A 21,321-nucleotide genomic window follows, 5' to 3' on the forward strand; every position below is an offset into this window, starting at 1 on the left:
GTTTTTGTTAACTTGTTGAAATTTTTCTTTATTTTAATGTTGTGAACATTTTTGGATTCGCTTGTGATTCTAATATTTGTAACTGTACTTTGGGTACTTTTGCAATAAAGCAGAATTATAATCAGTGTACGATGACATGACCTTGAAAGTTCAATGTTTGGAGTATACATATACAAAGTTTAAATCCATAAAAACACGGCCGACACTCGGCTAACCGAGAGATAGGTCGGTTAATCTATATTGAGTATGCGGCTATATCGGCGGTTGGTCTGTTAATCGGGTCGGTTATACGTCTGTTAAGAGTAAAACGCACAATTTCAATATTAAAATCTATTTAATATACAGATTTTAGGTACATTATAAGAATCAAATCATAAAAAGAAAAGTGTCTGACAAAATGATATATATCATAGAATATTTTCCAACTGTAAAAACATTTCATAGTCTGCGCAGTTTTCGGTAAAACTAAAAGGCGTCGCGCAAGTATGTAGTATTTATGCTTATACGCATAGCAATTTTTGTAATGAAAGGCGAAAAAAACAATTTTAGATATCATTTAAAGGACACAAAATCGTACTTTGGTTCTAAAATATAAATTGAAATTAGTAAATATTTCATAATTGTAATATAACGTGAGTAATACCACGTTTTAGTGAACATTATGGAATAAAGTCTGTTAATGGGTTGGACAATTGAAATTGTGTCAGTTAAGAGTTATTTAGCCACGAAAATAGTTGTGCTACCTTTATATTTTCCCTTTAAAAAGTTAAGAATGAGATGCTCTTGAGTAAAAAAAATGACAATACGCTGCAACAGTATCCTTCTAGTAAGAACATTTTTATTTTGACTTCCTTTGCATTTTATTAAGGGGTGTGTCACTTCAATATATGGATACAACACAGGGTACATATAACGTGTTGTCGTTCTCATATGCACATGATATTTGTCACTGGACGTTAAACTCTAAATCGTCAACATCATCCGATTGGTTCTTTTCTTCTATTACTGAATCATCTGTTGTTTACAAATCAGTCTAAAGAAGTAAACGGAAAGGAGCGAATGCATCTACATTTGGTTATCTTAAGTTTTAATTCATTTTATTCCGTTTAGTTCCTTTCTACATAAGTGCAGAGGAGAACTGCAGTTGTCCGCATGTAAACCTTTAGCATTTATTACCAATATGAGCACATAGCAATCCGTTACTGTTTCAACACCCAGGGGTGTTTCATGTCTTTATTCTCAAACAGTTATTATTTTTTTCTATCTTTTTTTATTAATGCATCATTTCCTACTGTCCTTATCTATTATTCTATATATTCTGTGTTTCCAACCAGATTCTCGTGTATACAATGAGGGTCCGGATTGGGGGTGTTGTTTATTTCTATATTCTTTAAATTGTCTGTTACTTTTCTTTACATTTTATTTCATCTTATACTCATTATTATTTCTTTATTCTTTATATATTCTAGCATCCCAATATATTTTACTTACTGATGTTTAGTTACATTACGACGTTTATCTCTGATTTATATACTGGTTAATACCAATTTAGATACAAATTGGTGTCATTCACGATAACCTAAACAGAATCCACATGATATATGCGACCATTCTTGGATGAAATCAATATGTATTATAGATTATAACATGCCCTTTTCTATATTAGCCCTGGTATCATCCCGAGACTCCCATATCGGCCTCGAGGCTTTAGCCGAGGGCCGATATGGGTCGAGGGATGATACCAGGGCAAATATGGAAATCATGTTAAATCTTTAAGCTATTTATCACATATTTAAGTGTTGCTGAAAAAAGGGGGAAAAAGTTCAATTATAACAATTTAATGAAATATAACAGGTAAACCTTAAAAATTTATCCGTATCAGTAACAAATATGTTATAAGATATAAATAACACATACAATGTAGCTGAGAGGGTGATAGAGCAGATTGGGTACCAAGAAAACATTGTCAACCGCGGCGAAGCCAAGGTTGACAATGTTTTTTCGCGGAATACCGATCTGCTCTATCACCCTCTCAGCTATGTGATATTTAATTTATTATAATGAATGTCCTATCATCATTTTCTTCAACAGATGAGTTTTATTATAAAGTATTTTCTATGTAGTCACGTACTTGACAGCGTAACGGGTATTTGAAAAATCATCAGAAGTGAAGTAAATACAAATGTAGACAATAGTAGTGCATTGACTTGACATATAAACGATACAAGGATTAGGCCCAAAACGGGAAAAAAGCTCTGCTATCAAGAAAAAAATTATTTTCAATTGTTGTTATTTTGTTATTGTTATTTATTTTATTTAAATTTTGGGTAAATACCCCTCTCAAAAGGCCTCATATCTGGCGGAGAAATATACATCACAATGAACATGATGAAATGTACATCACCAGTTGAAACCCATCGATGGTGAACGAATGCGTTTAATATCAACAATAAGCATAACACACAATGATTTATAGGTTTTAAAGTAAAAATATTAACAAGTGAAATACGTTTTTCCAACAATTGTAAAAGAAATAAGTTTGAGTCGTTCCACGCTTCGTTGTATAGTAAATTAGAACTTTAAGCATTGTCTATAAAATAACTTGATGTAGATTCAATTCATTGTCGTTTAAACTGCCGATTTTTGATTGGTCCAACCGAGAGGGTGACATTCCAAAAAATTGTCACCCGCTCAGCCATGTGATAGAGTAAATTAACACCTTTGTATTATGCAATTAAACTATGGCATTTTAACATGATGTATAATAATACTTTAATATTACACTTTTTTATATCAGTTTTCAATATTCATGGCCTAAATTCATTGTTCATGTCAGTGTTTCCGTATATATTATGTTTCATTGCTCATGTGTTGTTTCCGTATATTTTAGACACTCGTCTTGAGCCTACCCATTTGATCCGATAACACTCCATACAGCAATAAAATTATACTTTTATTGTCATTCATAACTCTTAACAGACCAATTAACAGACCGGGTTTTATACATCCGACCCATAAACAGACCAGGTTTTAAATAAAGATTGATTTATGTCACCAAAATACCGATTTTTGTGTAGATTTTTCACACAATGATATCAATTTGGTTGACAAACATAATGCCTGTCTTTGTTCGATGTTCAAAATATCGCATGCAAGTATATTCAACCAACGTGTCTTTTTGTGTACATTTTGTGTGTGTAAAATGTGTATAAATTTATTGATGAGTAACACGCCTTTTCATTTTATAGATCGTTCATCGAAGCTAGAAAAATAATAATTACACCACTGGATTCAGTACATTGAATTGTTTTGTTAGACATGAATAATTTTTATGATAAACATATATTTAAAAAGTTATACAATGAAACATGCAGAATTTCCAATGATTTCCTCGATAACACCCGATTAACAGACTTTAGCCAACCCCATTAACAGACCCACCGCCGATATAGCCACATACTCAATATAGATTAACCGACCAATCTCTCGGTTAGCCGAGTGTCGGCCGTGAAAAAACAAAAGGATACATTTGTCAAGTCACAATTCTATATTCATTAATACACAACCTCATCCCAAAAACTGTGTGTTAGTAGCGTAACTTTTATTTAACTTATTGTACTGCCATTATGCAACATTAAATTTAGATATATCTTTTAAATACATACCAAGCATAAATGAACCTTTAAAGTAGTTTGAATTCGAAATTGAACACACATTAGTGAAAGGATTTTCAGTGTTTGTTAAACCGATCATAAAATGGGATCTTCAGGTAGTAAAGGTAAAAAAATTAAACAGACATCTAATAAAATTGACAGCGCTGAAACAAAGGCTTTAACGAAACCAACTCACGAGTCTGAGACCACTCAACAAAATATTCAACAAAGCCAAAATACTGTTGAACATTCAACTACTGTTTCAGAAAAGTACAGAGAAACAGAAGAAGAAAGGATTACAGAAACAGAAAGACAAAAATTGAACGAATCAGAAAGAGCAGATGAGTTTACATTCTGGGGAACAGAAGAGTTATAAATAACGGTAAGGCCATACTTAAAAATATTTTGGTTTGCCTAAACCCTAACAAAGATAGAGACAACAGGTAGACATTAAGGCCCCCACTCCTTTTGAGAACAATATTTGGTTGATTATATAGGAAATCACTAAAGTGTGAAGGGAGCAGGCCCCTCTAAGGCAGCCAGTGGGTCCCATCTTATGAAAGGAGTAGGTCCAATAAGACCCCTTTTTGGGTACCCCCTTTTTGGCCCCAAAATATAGCCGTTTTACAAAATTGTTAAAAGTAAACTTTTATTTATTTATTGGACAGTAAAATGCTTCTGCTAGATAAATATGGGCTGTTTTTGACAATACAATGCACATATATCGGGTACTAGCACCATAAAGTCATGCTAAATTACTGAAATCTTCACAATTCTAGCATTTTAGTTAAATTTTAGACGGTTTTCGTGTAAAACGAAAGTGGCCGCATTCGTGTTCATCCTTGATATTGAAATGTAAGTTGTATTTTATTATAATACATAACATATATAAAGGTTGAGGATGAACACGAATGCGGCCACTTTCATTTTTGACAAAAAACCAACTGAAAAGTGACATTTTTCGGCATATTTGACAGATTTTTCATATTTGAGCTTGAATCGGATCGTTTAAATGACTAAATCAGTTAAAATCTTTCACATAAACTGATTGATTCAAATGAAATAGACACTTAAGTGTTTAAAAAGTGGTCAAAATCGTTCGTCAGATGAACCTGAAATTTGAGGCCAAAATCGGTCCTTACCGGACCTACTTCTTTCTTGATCTGCAACTGCTTTTCACTCACATCAGGACGATAAAAGATTTTGAGTAGGAACCTTTTTCTTGGGTAGGACGGGTTAGGTCAAATGTCAAGCATATTCTTTTTTAATGCCTTAAGTTATATTATTGCACGGATTTGTCCCCCTTTTTTATGGCCTTACATTAATATTGTATGGATTTGTCTCTTTGTGTTAGATATATAATTCTATTAAATTTTTGAATCTTAATTACTTTATTGTCAGTATGGGTATGTGTATAGGTATTGATCTTTTGATATCCAGATCCATTACGGTTTGTATTCATCAAATTTCAATGCCGCGTCCATAGCTATAGTCTGCTCGAGTATTTAAATTCAATGGATGACACATTATGTTTATGAAGTTAAGATGGTAAGTGTGTTACATATTTTTTTTTTACTGTATGGATAATAATAATAGGCAAAACTGTAACAGGGGTTTCTATTATTTGTTCCTGCTGATAAAATATACCAAATTGTATTAATGATTCAAAAATCAAATAATGAAGAATTAAAAAAAATCACAGCAAACATTATACATGTGAACTTTATAAACTCATATGAACCGTGTTGCTTACTTGGTGATGTCTAGTTTGGAATTTTCATACAAAACAAATCAATATTTCAAACAATCCAGTTTAGAATTATACTTCCATAATTTGAACTTTTACTGAAACAAACGGTAACTAAAAGTCTTATCAATACCTTATAGGATGTCGCTGAGATGCTCTCTAATTGTGTGTAATACAGTTGTACCTAATTGGTCTCTTCTTACTTATAGAAATAGGTACCAAATTATTATATTAAAGCAAAACCGTACTTGTAATCTTGATCTTCATATATATATAGATACATGTACAATCTACGCACTTTCATACTATTTGTATACATAAACTTGGACATCATAATCTTTCTGGCTCAGCATACAAATTTTGGTGCAAATGTGATGCTGCATCGGTTTAAAAACACCCCCATTCGTATATTGGAAGTTTTACTAAAATAAAATGTATAATCTTATAGGAAGTAAAGGCTATAAATAGAAAAATAAAGGATATTGAGTATCCATCAATGAAACAAAATTAGTACATGTATATGCATAGTAAAATCACCATAAAAGCAAATTAATGGTTTTATTGCTGTTCTTCATCTCAAAGTCTATACGTGTTTCTGCAAAATGGAATCTTTTTGTTAACCTATTAAAAACATATCTCATACTAGACTAGTTGTATTTAAAGTTCTTGCTGTAATATTCCTCACCGTTTACGATTATTGTCTTGCAGATATGAAGTAATCCAAGTGAAGATCTATGGGAAATGCTCAAAATGCCTCATCCTCAAGTAAACGAGGTGCTAGAATAGAAATTCAATCACCACAACATGACGATGATAACAACGGTACTCGTGTTAAGTTTGCCAACGAAAAAAGGAATCACCAAACATACACAATAACTCCGAAAATGGTGATTGGAGAAATCCACCCCGATGACGTAACACCTAGAGTTGTTCGGAATCGAACAAAACCCCCTGCTGGATTAGAGGAATCACAGGTCGAAGAAGAAGCCGCTAAATATAAAACAATATCGGAAGCATCTATTAAACCGCATCCTGCAATGACGGATGAGTATTCTGGTATTAAAATTCCTCCAAAACATAAAATATTGAAAGAAGTGGATGACATTTGAAATTTTGTTCAAATGATTTTTTTTTAATTGTAGAATTAAGTATGTAAACATATGAGGACCTGTGAGTTGGTTATATTTCATGACTCAATAGTTATAAATACGATATAGAATTGATGTTTAACATTTTTATTTAACATTATAAATGATTCGCGGACGTACTGTCTCTGAAATAGATTATTAAAAGTTGTATTTCATTCAATAAATTTTAATTTTTGTCTTGCAAAATCTCTGAGATGGATCAAGAATTTGTTTACATGGTAAAGTATCTCACTATACAAGTCCTTGGATGGGTACTGTATGTCTTTTGTCGTTTCGTTATTTTGTTTGTACCCAGTACCAATTTGAGACCGACCCTTTCCTCCTGAATTTTAGAGTTTGCTCTTATGCAGTGCTGATGTTACATCACTATCCCCGGGCCGGTTATGGAAAGTTGGGCACTCATAACTTGAACATAAGCAACTTCGTCACATTCCTTATATATGCCTGTGCCAAATCAGAATCCAGTGTTTCAGTGCTTGTCGTTGGACTTTGATTACTCTGTTTGTTTTAAGTTTATTGTTTTACTGTCGTCTGTTTTCTCTGCTTTACATGTTGCCATGTAGGTGCTCCCTATGATCTGCTAGATTCTAAAAAAATTCTATCTTTCAGTGCGCTGAATTGATTTTGACAATAGCGCCGATTCTATGATTTGCTCCCTTATTTTCCGTCGAAATATGCATGCAAGAGTTTTTTGCATATGTCTTATATTGTATTATGCTCCTTATGAGCCCATTTAATAGCCTGAGAGAAAACATCGTCTTCTGTTGTTGAGGATCGGATGTTGTAGTCTTTGTGTCCTCTTTTATCTGTGTCGTTTGGTTGCTGTCTCATTGACGTGTACATCACATATTCTTTCATTCATATCTTGATACATTATTCTGGACAGATTCTGTTGACACACCCACAGGCGATTGAGACATAGACCCCCTTTTTCTTATATTTCTTCATTGTATTTTTTGTGTGTGTAAGTTCCAAATTTATCACATGTTCAAGTGTGCTCTGGTTCTTTCCATACGAGATTACAATGATAGTTTGTAGTTTATTTATGCAGACAGGTGCGGATTCTGGATTCTGACTGAAAGGGGGACCCCTGACAAGACACCGTTTGGAGTCATATGCATTTATCATTAGTGTAGATCCATAAAGGGGACCGAAATACATGCCCTCTTCTTTATATTCCGGCACATCTGGACTTTTCTTATTATCCAACATCATGAACATGATTTATTGTGACAAAGTATATATATAAACAAGATCGAAAGCGAAAATACCTGTTCGAATATATGGGAATATATTGACAATAACTTTTAGATTACACAAAACAAAACCAAAAAAAAAAACCAACACCCCACTACAACAAAACAAATACGTTTGGTTTATCGTTCTACAATGAATATCTGAAGATTTTTATTCTCTTTGATGTTTTGTCACCATCATAACTTATACTTAATATCCTTTCCTGTACCATCAAAACTCTTATGCTTTTCCATTTTCTCCCCTTTGAATTGCTGAACGTGTTAATTAATTTACAGGTACAAAGAAGAAAAGTATACACATTCATGAATAGTTCCTTATAAATATTGCTGCTAAATTAGACCTTAGGAAATGTTGACTCTTTTATCAAAACTCAAACATTAATATATTGTTGTAAATAAAATACATATTATACATAAATCTGTTGTGCACTTGTCATATTGATGGATTTGATTAAAATGTATAGAATAAAAAGCAATTTCAATTTGAAATATTTTAAAAGTGTTTAATAAAACTATGTAAACAAAATATAACTAATATTCGGTAGGATTCTTAAATATTAAGTAAATTTTATCCCGTGAGAATTATGCACCAGCAACCTTAGAAAGTGGAACTCTATTCAGTCATCGTTACTCTGTAATAATCTTTATTTACCAAAGTCATAAAAACTATAAGCATGCAACATATAAACTACACAAAGTATACATATATAGCAGAAGGTAGCATCATTACTCCTCATAAATGGTTTGTCATATTTATAAATGGAATTGTAATAAGTTTATTGCAATCAGCATATAAGAAAATGATACACTGCATCAACAATATATATGTAATATATATAGTACACGACAAATTATAAATGAACACAGAAAAGCAAAATCATGAATAGGAAATTAAAAAAAAAACATTACCTTTTTATCTACTTTATCAATTGTGACTGTAGTTTCCAGTGTTCATTTAACAAACAAAAAAGGTTTTAACACTAAAGTTCTTGAAAATGCCATGATGCTTGAATAAGTGATTCAAATTTTAAAATATTAGCCAAGAACAACAAAAAATCAGTTCGAGGCAAACGTCTACTTAAGAATTGAATGCTTCGTTTTGTAAATTTATTGGGGTGTAAAAGCGTTGACCGAAGTACATTTTGTATGAAGCGCGGAAGCGCTTCATTCTAAAAATGTACGCACGGTCAACGCTTTTACAACCCTATAAAGTTACAAAAAGAAGCATTCAATACTTATAATTACATTTTTTAGCTATGATCATGAAAACACGAATTTTATATATTTTATTATTTAATTCACCTGTGCACTTTCTTGGAGCACGTGTTATCATGAGTGAAAAGTTGTATTGAGCAATGCAACTCGGCTAACGGAATAACACGTGGTGTGCAGTTAGCCAATCAGAATAAAATATTATAATGAAACATACATCTAATGTAATTATATGTCTATATATAAGCTTGATACTTATGCAGTACATCGTAAAAACTTCCATTTGTTTGTATCGTTAGATGCCAGTAACATGCAGATATGTATATGGGAAGGATTTATGATTCTGATAAGTCACGTTATAAAAAATACAGTCTTCTTTTAACTTAGAAATTTCGACTCACTTTAAAAGCGACCCTGTCATCTCGAACTCAGACCTCTTACGTAGTTTGTTGTATAAACACAAGACATTGGTCAGTCATAGATCTTAGTTTGCAGATCATGAGATATTCACGATGGTCCACTGTGTTTCCCTTCGTGTAAGTATTTTTTTTTGACACAGGAAATTTCAAAACATAACATTTCATCACAATAGAAGGTAATTTATAATATATACACAGACTGCATAACCCATATCAGAGACATATATACACATGTCTCTGCTCATATGTAAACTTTGATGAATAAACTTGAATAAAATATCAATATTGCCAATCATGACTTCCAGTTCGGTGGGTTTTAATATAAACAGCCTAGGAAATACAACACGAAAACAACCTGCACAATTTTTTATACAAAGAACTTTTTAGTAAAAGATTGTTTCCTTTATTGATACAAAACTTGTGGTGGATATATACATGTAAATACGTAAATTCCACATATATCTACTTATACGAAGATCGGTGGTTCTCTGTAGGGCACTCCGGCTACCTCTACAAATAAACCGGCACTACGCGCCATCAAATAGATTTAGCACAACATGTTTTTATAATCTACAATGTCTAGCGCCTCAAGATAATACAAATTCATATTTATTCTTGTAAATGGCGACACTTCGTGTAACATATAAATGCACAAGTTTTGCTTGTCATCATGATGTTTAACCGTGAGGTGTACATGAATCCGGGTCCGTTCGCGCCCATTCACGTTCGCACCCACTCATGTTCGCCCCCTTTCACTTTCGCACTCTACATGTTCGCACCCTACATGTTCGCGCCCAATTTTAACTTTGTAATTAAGTAGTATTCTTATAAGTATTATTGTTTTCATTGTCTCAAAATAAAGTGATACAGCATTTTTTTATGTTGAATAAATCTTAATTAATCATGTTTTGGATAGTGTAATTTGTTATAAAAAATAATATTCCTTTCTAAATAAAGTGGGATTCTGTCAACGTTTTCTTTTGTGTTGAATAAGTCTTTATCATGTTTTGGTTAGTGTTATTATAACTTTGTTTCATTGACTTGTTTCAAAATGAAGTGAGATTCTGACTACGGTTTTTTTTAAGTCTTGAATAAATTTTATCATGTTTTGGTTATAATAGTGTATTGCTATATTTTATTGTTTCATTGTTTCAGATCAAAGGGACCAAGCTGTTAAAAACAATTATTTTTTGTGTTTTTCATTTATAATCTTCAATCTTTTACTCATACCAAGCTATTAATACATTCAGTATTTACACGAAAGCAATTAAAAACAACAATAACGATTTTCCAAGTAGTGTGCGAAAGTATATTGGGCGCGAACGGACCTGATACCGGTGTACATAGCACTGATACACAGCTTTTACTGACCTCAGCCCTATGGCAATCAGAGGATGGAATATAGGACAGAAAGTCCAACAGGCCAAACGGAGGAAATTAAAAACAACACTGGATACATTAAAATTTGAGCCCTATTATTTTTTTTAATCTTTTTTGGAGAGTGCAGTAGAATTTATGGTTCGTTGTTGTATGTTGCTCTAGAGTCTTTTGAATTGGTCACTGTGACTTCATTAAAAGCCGCTTAAAGCATTTTAAAGAAAATAAAAATAAATATACACATACATGATACCTTTAAAAAAAAACATAATTGCCTCATTAACTCAAACATTAAGTAGCTTATTTGAAAATTAATGTTGTTTCAAGTTCTAAACGAAGGGTTCTAAACACATCCCCCCTTTTTATTTCTAACGACATATGCGGTTGTTTACAATGACTCAACATGCGGGGTCTCACTAATTAGCGACAACAAGCGTCAAGAAGCGACAACAAGCGACAAGAAGCGACAACAAGAATTATTTTAGCGACAACAAGCGACAAGAAGACTATTTAGCGACAAGAATTTTTTTTTTTTTTTATTAGATATAAAGAAATTTGTATTTAATGTTTTTTTTTTTAAATATATGAGCAGATATGTCTAATTAAAATGTTTTATTATATAGATAGACGAAGAAAGGAAACATTTGTGAGGAAGAAAGAGATTGTGAAGTTTATATTAGTATATTGGTAGATGAAGAAATTAAATATTTGTGAAGAAGAAAGAGATTGAGCTTCTTTTTTTTATTTTTAAATATGAAGTATATGTATAAGATAATGTATGTATCTGTTTTCATCAAAGTCAAAGTATGAATAAACGAATGGAGATATATATGGAGCGGGCATAATGGAATATAATATTTTGATTCATTTGCTTAATACTATGCTCTAAGTGTACTCTTGTTATGCCAATTCGTAATATGTACATTCCTATCTAACATAATATTTATACATTTTGTACATGGTGGTCCCATTTTGATAAGCAGTAGATTTTTACCACTAAGGTTCACTGTATTTTTGCCCTTTTTGAAGTTGAAGTTTTAGCATTTTTAATACGTTTCCGTTGGCAAGGTTTACGTGCACATGCACTTGTTTTGGGGATTGTCAGCCCACCATCTGTTGAAGTGGTGGACTCTGGGATTGCATTTAACTTTCTCCCATGAGTCAAGAATTTTTGCAATGCAAAAGCCTTTTCTTTTTCCGATTTAATCTGCCATAGAGCTTTTGTGCATTGGAAATGGCTTACTGAGGAGCTTAGCTCAAAGTCTCCATGTCCATAAAGTGCGCCATTGACAAGACTTTCTTGCAATTTTATTTCTTTGTGAATTTTATTAATTAACTCTCGAAGTTTCTCAGGCTTCCAATCTTGATTTAGTTTCAAGATGTGATTGATTGATTCACAATTATTGTTTTTCCATTGCAATGGAATTCTCGACTCTGTTTTTCGAGCATTGTACACGTAATCCCTTATAGTAGGAATAACTTTTTGCGTAAGATATGGACCAACGAGGTCTTCATATTTTCTTTCAATATCAGTAACCTTAGTGGAAAAATCTACCGTCGTATCTGCTTCTATCAGACCGTTATCCCCAAATAAGTCTGATAAAATTTGTTTTGCGTTCTTGTCATTTACGCCAACCTTTGTTCTCAAATGCCTTGTAACATTTTCACTCAAGTGCCTTGTGCACAATGTGAGTTCAGATGTTGGAAAACTGTCTTTGATAGCTTTTACTAAAGCCTTTTCCTCATCTGAACCAATCACAAGATTGCTAAGCCTATAACTAAGCAAGGTATCACTTATTGTTGTGTCAAGCACTGAGGCAATATGAGTAAAAAAACGTTGGTAGGTGTGGCAAGCACCATCCGAATGCAAATAAATTGGTCCCATTATTATTGGGTTTGTGTTTTTCCCTTTGCGTTTAAGTTTGTTTTCCTGGAAAACAGTTGTTGTGACAAAGCAGGCGCCCAAATTGAATGTTCTGTCAACACCAATTAGTGATGATTTACAAGCACTGGCAAAATGCTTCATTTGGAAATCTGTGTAACAGATAACACTTGGTGGTTTGCCTGTGGTCTGAACAATTTCTTTCAAAAAAGGATGCTTGGCAGAATTCATGTTAATAACAGTTTGCATATCATCAGCAATATTTTGTTTGTTGAAAGGATTTTTTTCATTATTAACACTCTATAAAATTGAAACAAAAACAAAAAAAAGGTCAACTTTCCTTTGAAGGATTTATTGAAACAAAAACATGAAATATAATTTCCTTTTTAACAGTATAATTCATTGTTCTTGATAGGAACTTCCGAACAACATTAGATGTGGCTTCACCCTAAGGTAATAACAGTACACACAATGTGGAAAATCAAATGAGATTAACGAGGCGGGTGCGTCTAAACACTGCTAAGGAGTCCTTAGTGCACTAAGGACTTATACATGCCACTAAGGACTAGATGGGGTGCTGTTACATGCAATTTCTTTTCATATTATGGTAGAGAATGATATTTAATGCATAAATTTCAATTTTTGTGGAAAAATAATCATAGATGAATAAGATATTCAACATTATTTAGACACGTGCCCGTATTTCTTAGATGTGCCGAAAATCGACGAACCGTTTGACACGTGTCATATTACATAACTGATTACACAAAATCATGGTATTTGTTGTGTTTAATGGACAAGATTTGTAAAAAAATGAATTGTTGTTGAAATACTATTAATGTGTTTTTTTTCAGAATGAAGAAGTATTTTTTCTCAAGTGTATTGAAGGTTTTTTAATTTGATGTTCATATTAATAATGACAGAATACGGGCGACGACGGACATGCGTTCGAACAGGTATGGAGCCGAAACACATTATTTTGTTTCTTGTGGTGCACTTTTCAAAATTTATTTTCTTATACGGAGACGTTAAGCAATGTATTACTACCACGTAATCAATAAGATAATAAACTTTTTACTACATGCAACCACCCTTGTGCGGTTGCTATGGTACTTTTTCAAAATTTTATACTTTTTGTTAATTTACATATGAAGACGTTTGAGCAATGTATTTGGGGACCAAAAAAAATCCATCTGATAAAAAATATTTACTACATGTAACCAAACTAATTTAATGCAAGCTACAAGTAAACAGACGGATTTAGACAGAAATCATGTTTTTGTGCGTATGTTAATGGTTCATTTTCAAATTTTATTACCATATGAAGAACACGTTTGAGCAATATATTTCTGGACAAAAACGAGTTCAATACGATAATTAATTTTTGCAACCAATATAAAAAATGATGTGGTAGGGTTGGTGATGAGACAACTATTCACTAGAGACAAAATGACACAGAAATTAATAACTTTAAGTTACCCATGCGGCCTTCAACAGTGAGTAATTTTTACAAAGCACTCTCAACATTATATCTTTAACTTTAAATTAACAAATGCAGGAAATTATTCGTTAATAATGTACTAAACACTGTGGAACATTTTGAAAAAACATTTCTCTTTCATATATTAGAAATAAAACCTAATCTGACTAAAATTCGTTAAATGATTATTTTAAAATTCTTTTACTTTTAGAAGAAAAGAAAAAACAAATGTCAAACAATTTCAAATTAATAAGTACCGCCTTTGTAAACTGATATCAAACTGGTTGAAAACTAGTGGTTTTGATAAATCACAATGACGCCACATGATTTTTTATCAATTCAATCGTTTTTCGTACTAGTACGTAAAAAGCAGTAATAGAAAGTGGACAAATAAAAATCATGATTTATAGGTTTTTTTTTCGGAATTTACTCATGTTTTAATGAAGCCACTCGTAACGCATCTTTGTCGGAATTAAAATAAAAACAAAAAAGTTATAAATATATATATTCATTATTTTGTCTTTATGTCTCTTACATAAACATTTTACCAAGCTGACCACACTCTTACTTATAAGTTGGCGCACATCAACTATGTCGGGAAATAAATGAAACAAAAGCAAAATTATTTGTCCTTTTAATCATTTTAACTTTTAAATAAGAACAACACATTTTATTATGATAATCAAGTATTAATCTTTTCGATACAATTGTCAATTTCTTAAATTAAAGAATATATGATTGTTTAATCAAATATTATTTGGCACGTGTCAATCGGTTCATTGATTTTCGGTATATCAAAGAAAAATGGGCACGTGCCTAGAAAATGTTGAATATCTTTTTTATTTTTGATTATTTTTCTATAAAATTTGAAATTTATGCATTAAATATCAATCTTTAACAGAATATGCAAAAATAACACGTATAACAGTAGTCCTTCTAGTCCTTAGTGGCATTGTATAGTCCTTAGTGCACTAAGGAGTCCTTAGCAGTGTTTAGACGTACCGTAACGAGGCGTGTGTCTCCTGTTTTATTGCTACAATAACATCCAATTAACACTTTCAACTTTGTACACGCGTCAGACTATACAATTACACGCGCCAGAATATATACAATCATTGTAAATGTGAACACCTGTTGAAAACTCAAGATTGTCATTAATTTCCTTTCATCTTTAATCAATATGCATAAACATGATAAATATCGTTTAATGAGGCAATAATTAAGCAAATAAAAAGATGAAAACATTCACATTTCAATTTTCTTTTCCTCTTGTTTGATTTCAGTTCTTTTTATTTCACAATTTGTGTCAATATTTTCAGGACAATGATGCACAAATAATTCATTTTGCGAGCTTAATACATATTGCACGAAAAGATTTTTAAAAACAAATTATAAGATAAATAATATGTTCTAAAAAAAAAGGAAAAGTAATCTCATAACACAATAATTAAACGTAATAAATACATAATAGATGATAAAATATTTTTTTTCTATCAATTTTAACTTTCTTGTCGCTAAAATTATTTATTTTTGCACATTCTTTTAATATTTATTGCAATAATTAATTTTAATTAAAAAAAATATGTTTTCTTGTCGCTAAATAGTTTCTTGTCGCTTGTTGTCGCTAAAATAATTCTTGTTGTCGCTTCTTGTCGCTTGTTGTCGCTAAAATTCTTGTTGTCGCTAATTAGTGAGACCGAACATGCGAGATCTTGACTTTCCGGGTAAAAATATACAAACTTTGTGTGAAAATGGAAGACAAAATGAACGAGATGACGGACAGGCTGTCTAAGCGTGAGAATGAAAGACAGTCAGAGATCCAGCGCAGAAATGATGAAAAGGATTCTTCCAGGTCTGTTCAAGAAAATGTCAAAATATTCACAGAAACATTTTTAAAAGAGAAAGAAATGATTGAAAGTGGAATAAATAACTGTAAACCTGAAAACAAACTAGAAACAACAACACAGTTAGATCAGATGTCGAAAAATGTCATGAAATTACAAAAATATCTTGCAGATTCAACAATTTTCTTACCCAAGTATGAAATAAGACAAGCACAAGAAACTATTGGTAATCTCACCCAACAAATTCAGGAGAAGCGTGATCAGCTGGTACCAAAGAAAAAGTTTGCATTTAGGTCTAAGAAAAAAAGTGAGCAAACGAATACAGAATCAAACGTGTTAGGTGATATAAGCAACGGTAAAGCAGATTCCAAACCTGTTGTAGATCTCCAGGTTGATTTAGCTGACTGCAAATTTGTGGATAGTCAGGATGTTACATTAATGAAGACAGATGATGAAATAAACCAGAAAGATGTTTCGCTAGCAAGATTAACAAACTGTAGTATTAAACTATTTGGAGCACCTTCAACTGTCCATATAAAAAATTTGAACAATTGCAAAGTATTTTGTGGTCCGGTTTCAAGCTCTATATTTGTTTCCGATTGTAAAAACTGTTTATTTGTTATAGCATGCCAGCAATTAAGGACACACAGCACAGAACATTCAAAATTTTATCTTCATGTTACTAGTAGAGCAATTATTGAAGATTGCTCAAATGTTTATTTTGCACCTTACAATCTGCATTATAATGATCTAGATAAACATTATAAAGAATCCGGACTGGACAAAAGTAAAAATAATTGGGATGATGTAGATGACTTTAATTGGCTGGCGAGTGATGCACATTCACCGAACTGGTCAGTTTTGGCAGAACAAGATCGTATTGACAGTTTCAAGTTTTAACAATAAACAGATTAGGCTGATATAGAGTGCACACAATTGTAAATTTTTAAATATTGATAAATCAATATGTTTCATTCTATTAGGTCATTGTTTATAAATAAATAGAAAAACAAAATTCTTCACAAAAAACTATATAATGATGTCAGCTAACATACATAATATATGCTTATGCTGTTGTTCTGCATTAAAGTCTTATTTATTCTATGTAAAGTCTGTGGTTCAATATACAATTATATCACAAAGATATCTGTATGTACATATTATGATATATACATTTTGTGCTCTTATTTTATCTTGTATTTATATATACCAAAATGTTAATGGGGATAAAGTTGTCATGTTGCTTATGTATAAAAAAGAAGATGTGGTATGATTGTCAATGAGACAACTCTCCACAAGAGACCAAATGACACAGAAATTAACAACTATTGGTCACTGTATCGCCTTCAACAAGCAATGCCCATACTGCATAGTCAGCTATAAAAGATCCAGAAATGACGAATGTAAAACAATTCAAAGAATCAAACAAGAAAACTAACTGGCTTATTTATATACAAAAATTGAACGACAAACAAATACATGTACATGTATGTAACACGTCAGCAAACAACAACCAGGGGTCGAAATTAGCGCTAGTCCGGTGGTTCGGGATAAGTAAAATTTGCGTCGGACCAGTAGATTTTGTCAGCTGGTGGTCCGGCGGACCAGTAGAAATTTGTCGATAAAAATCACTGATTGCATCGCAATCTCCGTTTGTTTACAAAACAATTTACCTGTGAAATCAATTACACGGTACTAGGGGTATTACAATTGATCAAGTTAATTAATATCTCCGGTGAGCGTCCTTCACAACAATATAAAATGTGGAAATTTAATTAATGTCATTTTTGCAGGACCAGTAGATTTGGAGCCGGACAAGTAGAGTTTTCAGTCCACTGGTCCGGCTGGCCAGTACACAAAAAAGCTTAAATTCGACCCCTGAACAACCACTGAATTACAGACTCCTGACATGAGCCAGGCACATACATTCAGAATTTAATGGAGTTAAACATGTTAGGGGGATCTCAACACTCCACTTTACCTTGAACAGTGGCCATGGTGTAACAGTACAACATAAGAACAAACTAAAAATCAGTTAAAACTTGTATATCTCAATAACAAAAGTATGGTTGCCAATGAGACAACTATCCACCAGAGTGCAAATGATGTAGATGTAGATGCTAGTAGTTTTTGGTATTCTTTCGGTGTTGACAGGCTAGTGATTCAATAGAACTATTTATGTCACTAGGTCACAGAGGCCCTATTTTAGAAGAATAAAGGAAGATTAATATGCTTCCTACCATGTATGCAGATACCTTTATGTGTTACAAAGTTTCCATCTGTCATATGTTCATTGTCCTTGACCTCATTTTTAGCTCACCTGGCCCGAAGGGCCAAGTGAGCTTTTCCCATCACTTTGCGTCCGGCGTCTGTCGTCCGGCGTCGTTAACTTGGCCACAATCATCATTGGGGTATCTAGATTAAAAAATGTGTGGTGTGACCCCGCCAACCAACCAAGATGGCCGCCATGGCTAAAAATAGAACGTAGGGGTAAAATGCAGTTTTTGGCTTATAACTCAAAAAACAAAGCATTTAGAGCAAATCTGACATGGTGTAAAATTGTTTATCAGGTCAAGATCTATCTGCCCTGAAATTTTCAGATAAATCAGACAACCCGTTGTTGGGTTGCTGCCCCAAAATTGGTCATTTTAAGGAAATTTCACCGTTTTTGGTTATTATCTTGAATATAATTATAGATAGAGATAAACTGTATATAGCAATAATGTTCAGCAAAGTAAGATCTACAAAAAAGTCAACATGACCAAAATGGTCAGTTGACACCTTAAGGAGATATTGCCCTTTATAGTCATTTTTTGTCAATTTTTCGTGAAGTTTTGTTATCTTGTACAAAAATCTTCTCCTCTGAAACTACTGAGACAAATTTAACCAAACTTGTCCACAATCATCATTAGGGTATCTAGTTTAAAAAATGTGTGGCGTGACCCGACCAACCAACCAAGATGGCCGCCACAGCTAAAAATAGAACATAGGGGTAAAATGCAGTTTTTGGCTTATGACTCAAAAACCAAAGCATTTAGAGCTAATCTGATTGGAATAAAATTGATTATCAGGTCAAGATCTATCTGCCCTGAACCTGTTGTTGGGTTGCTGCCCCTTAATTGGTAATTTTAAGGAAATTTTGCTGTTTTTGGTTATTATCTTGAATATTATTATAGATAGAGATAAACTGTAAACAGCAATAATGTTGAGCAAAGTAAGATTTACAAATAAGTTAACATGATTGAAATGGTCAGTTAACCCCTTTAGGAGTTATTGCCCTTTATAGTCAATTTTTAACCATTTTTCGTAAATCTTAGTTATCTTTTACAAAAATCTTCTCCTCTGAAACTACTGGGCCAAGTTCATTATAAATAGAGATAATTGTAAGCAGTAAGAATGTTCAGTAAAGTAAGATGTACAAACGCATCACCATCACAAAAACACAATTTTGTCATGAATCCATCTGCGTCCTTTGTTTAATATTCACATAGACCAAGGTGAGCGACACAGGCTCTTTAGAGCCTCTAGTTAAGGTTGATTAAGGTTCAGTGACTACTTGAAATATTTTTGGTTTATTTGTGATGTGAAATACCGGGTACTCCCTTGTTATGAGTAATAGTAAGGATTCATATAAATCCTTGGTATTAGAATATACAACTATAGTGGATCTTAAGGTTGCTTGCAAGGTGTACAAAAACAGTGACGAGAGCATAAAATAAACATTGGAACTTCAACTATGAGAATACCTTCTATGGAAAGAAGTATTATATTCAAGTATATCTACAAAAAAAGTCAAGATGTGACAACATCTGCTAACTTGTGAAGTCCATTTTACATTTCATATACATATTAAATACTTCAGTTAATTAATATTTAGCAAATAAATGGAAGCTGGAACCCTTCCAGACTAGCAAAAGACAATATATAATGTACATTTGTACATACAGAATGCAATTAACATCCTAGGTGGTATTGTGTCATCAATCTGGCTTCTAGGAGGTAGGCCTCAGCTGGCACATTCTCCTTCAAATATGCAAGTGACAATTGCTACTGATTGTTCAACATCAATCTGTTTTTCAAATGCAAATTGATTGAATGTAACTGAAAGTCATACTTAATCATAAACTTAACTAATCTGTGAATATTAAATATCCTGTTAACAAGACTGCATGTGAAAAGTACCCTTCACTGCATTCAAATCCAAATATTTCATCAGGGTAAAGATGCTTTTAGTGAATATAGAATAATAAAAACAAAATTGCCATAGAGAGCGTATACACACTCTTACAGGTTGACATGGAGAGCAGCAATCCATACTAGAACATTTTGATATGGAGAGCAAAAGAGCTTATATACAAACTTGTACATGTTGCCAAAGAGAGCAAAGATACAAACTTCAGGTTAACTTAAGAGCAACAATAATCATGATAATACTTTTACATGTTGCCATAAATAGCAAAAATACAAACTTGTACAGGTTGCCATAGAGAGCAAAGATACAAACTTTTACATGTTGTCATAGAGAACAGATACACACTTGGAATGTCATTGAGAGCAAATATACACACTTGTACGTGTTGCCATAGAGTGTAGATATACGAACTTGTACATGTTGCAATAGAGAGCAGAGAAACATTTAAACAATCTACCATGAAGAGTAGAGATACATACTTATACATGTTGCCATAGAGAGCAAAGATACATACTTGTTCAGTTTGTCATGAAGATCAAAGATACAAATTTGTACAGGTTGTCATAGAAAGCAAAAATGCAAACTTGTACATGATGCAACTTGCAATAGAGGGCAAAGATTCAAACTTTTACATGTTGCCATAGAGAGCTGCTATAACATTTATACATGTTGCCATATAGTGCAGAAATACAAACTTGTAATTGTTGCCATAGAGAGCAGATATACAAACTTAAACACATGCAACAGAGGTCAGAGACACATACTGCCATTTAGAGCAAAGATACATACCTGTACATGTTGCCATGCCAACTTGTACACGTTGCCATAGAGAGCAAAGATATAAATTTGTACAGGTTGCCTAGAGAGCAAATATATGAATTTGTACAGGTTTGGATAAAGTGCAAAAATACAAACCTGTAGATGTTGAGATGAGCTTATATACAAATTTTTACAGTTTGTCATTGAGAGCAAATATACAAACTTGTACAGGTTGACATGGAGAGCAAAGATACATACCTGTACATGTTGCCATAGAGAGCAGCGATACATGTATACTTGTACATGTTGCCATAGAGAGCATATATTTAAAGTTGTACATATTGCCATAGAG

General features: G+C 32.6%; 1 protein-coding gene and 1 long non-coding RNA gene across 2 annotated transcripts; both read left to right on the forward strand.

Annotated features, from left to right (window-relative positions):
- Positions 1-5,071: 5,071 nt before the first annotated feature.
- On the forward strand, positions 5,072-6,698 carry LOC139516147 (uncharacterized). The gene is made up of 2 exons (XR_011662919.1): positions 5,072-5,201; positions 6,109-6,698. It is a non-coding gene; the product is annotated as an uncharacterized lncRNA (long non-coding RNA).
- A 4,493-nt stretch (positions 6,699-11,191) lies between these two features.
- On the forward strand, positions 11,192-17,177 carry LOC139516148 (tubulin-specific chaperone C-like). The gene is made up of 2 exons (XM_071306033.1): positions 11,192-11,222; positions 15,884-17,177. Exon 2 carries the CDS (start codon positions 15,926-15,928, stop codon positions 16,916-16,918), a length of 993 nt encoding a protein of 330 aa, XP_071162134.1. The 5' UTR covers positions 11,192-11,222; positions 15,884-15,925; the 3' UTR covers positions 16,919-17,177.
- The last annotated feature ends 4,144 nt before the right edge of the window (positions 17,178-21,321 follow it).

This window comes from Mytilus edulis, chromosome 3 (genome assembly GCF_963676685.1).
Source record: "Mytilus edulis chromosome 3, xbMytEdul2.2, whole genome shotgun sequence".
NCBI classification, from domain to species: domain Eukaryota; kingdom Metazoa; phylum Mollusca; class Bivalvia; order Mytilida; family Mytilidae; genus Mytilus; species Mytilus edulis.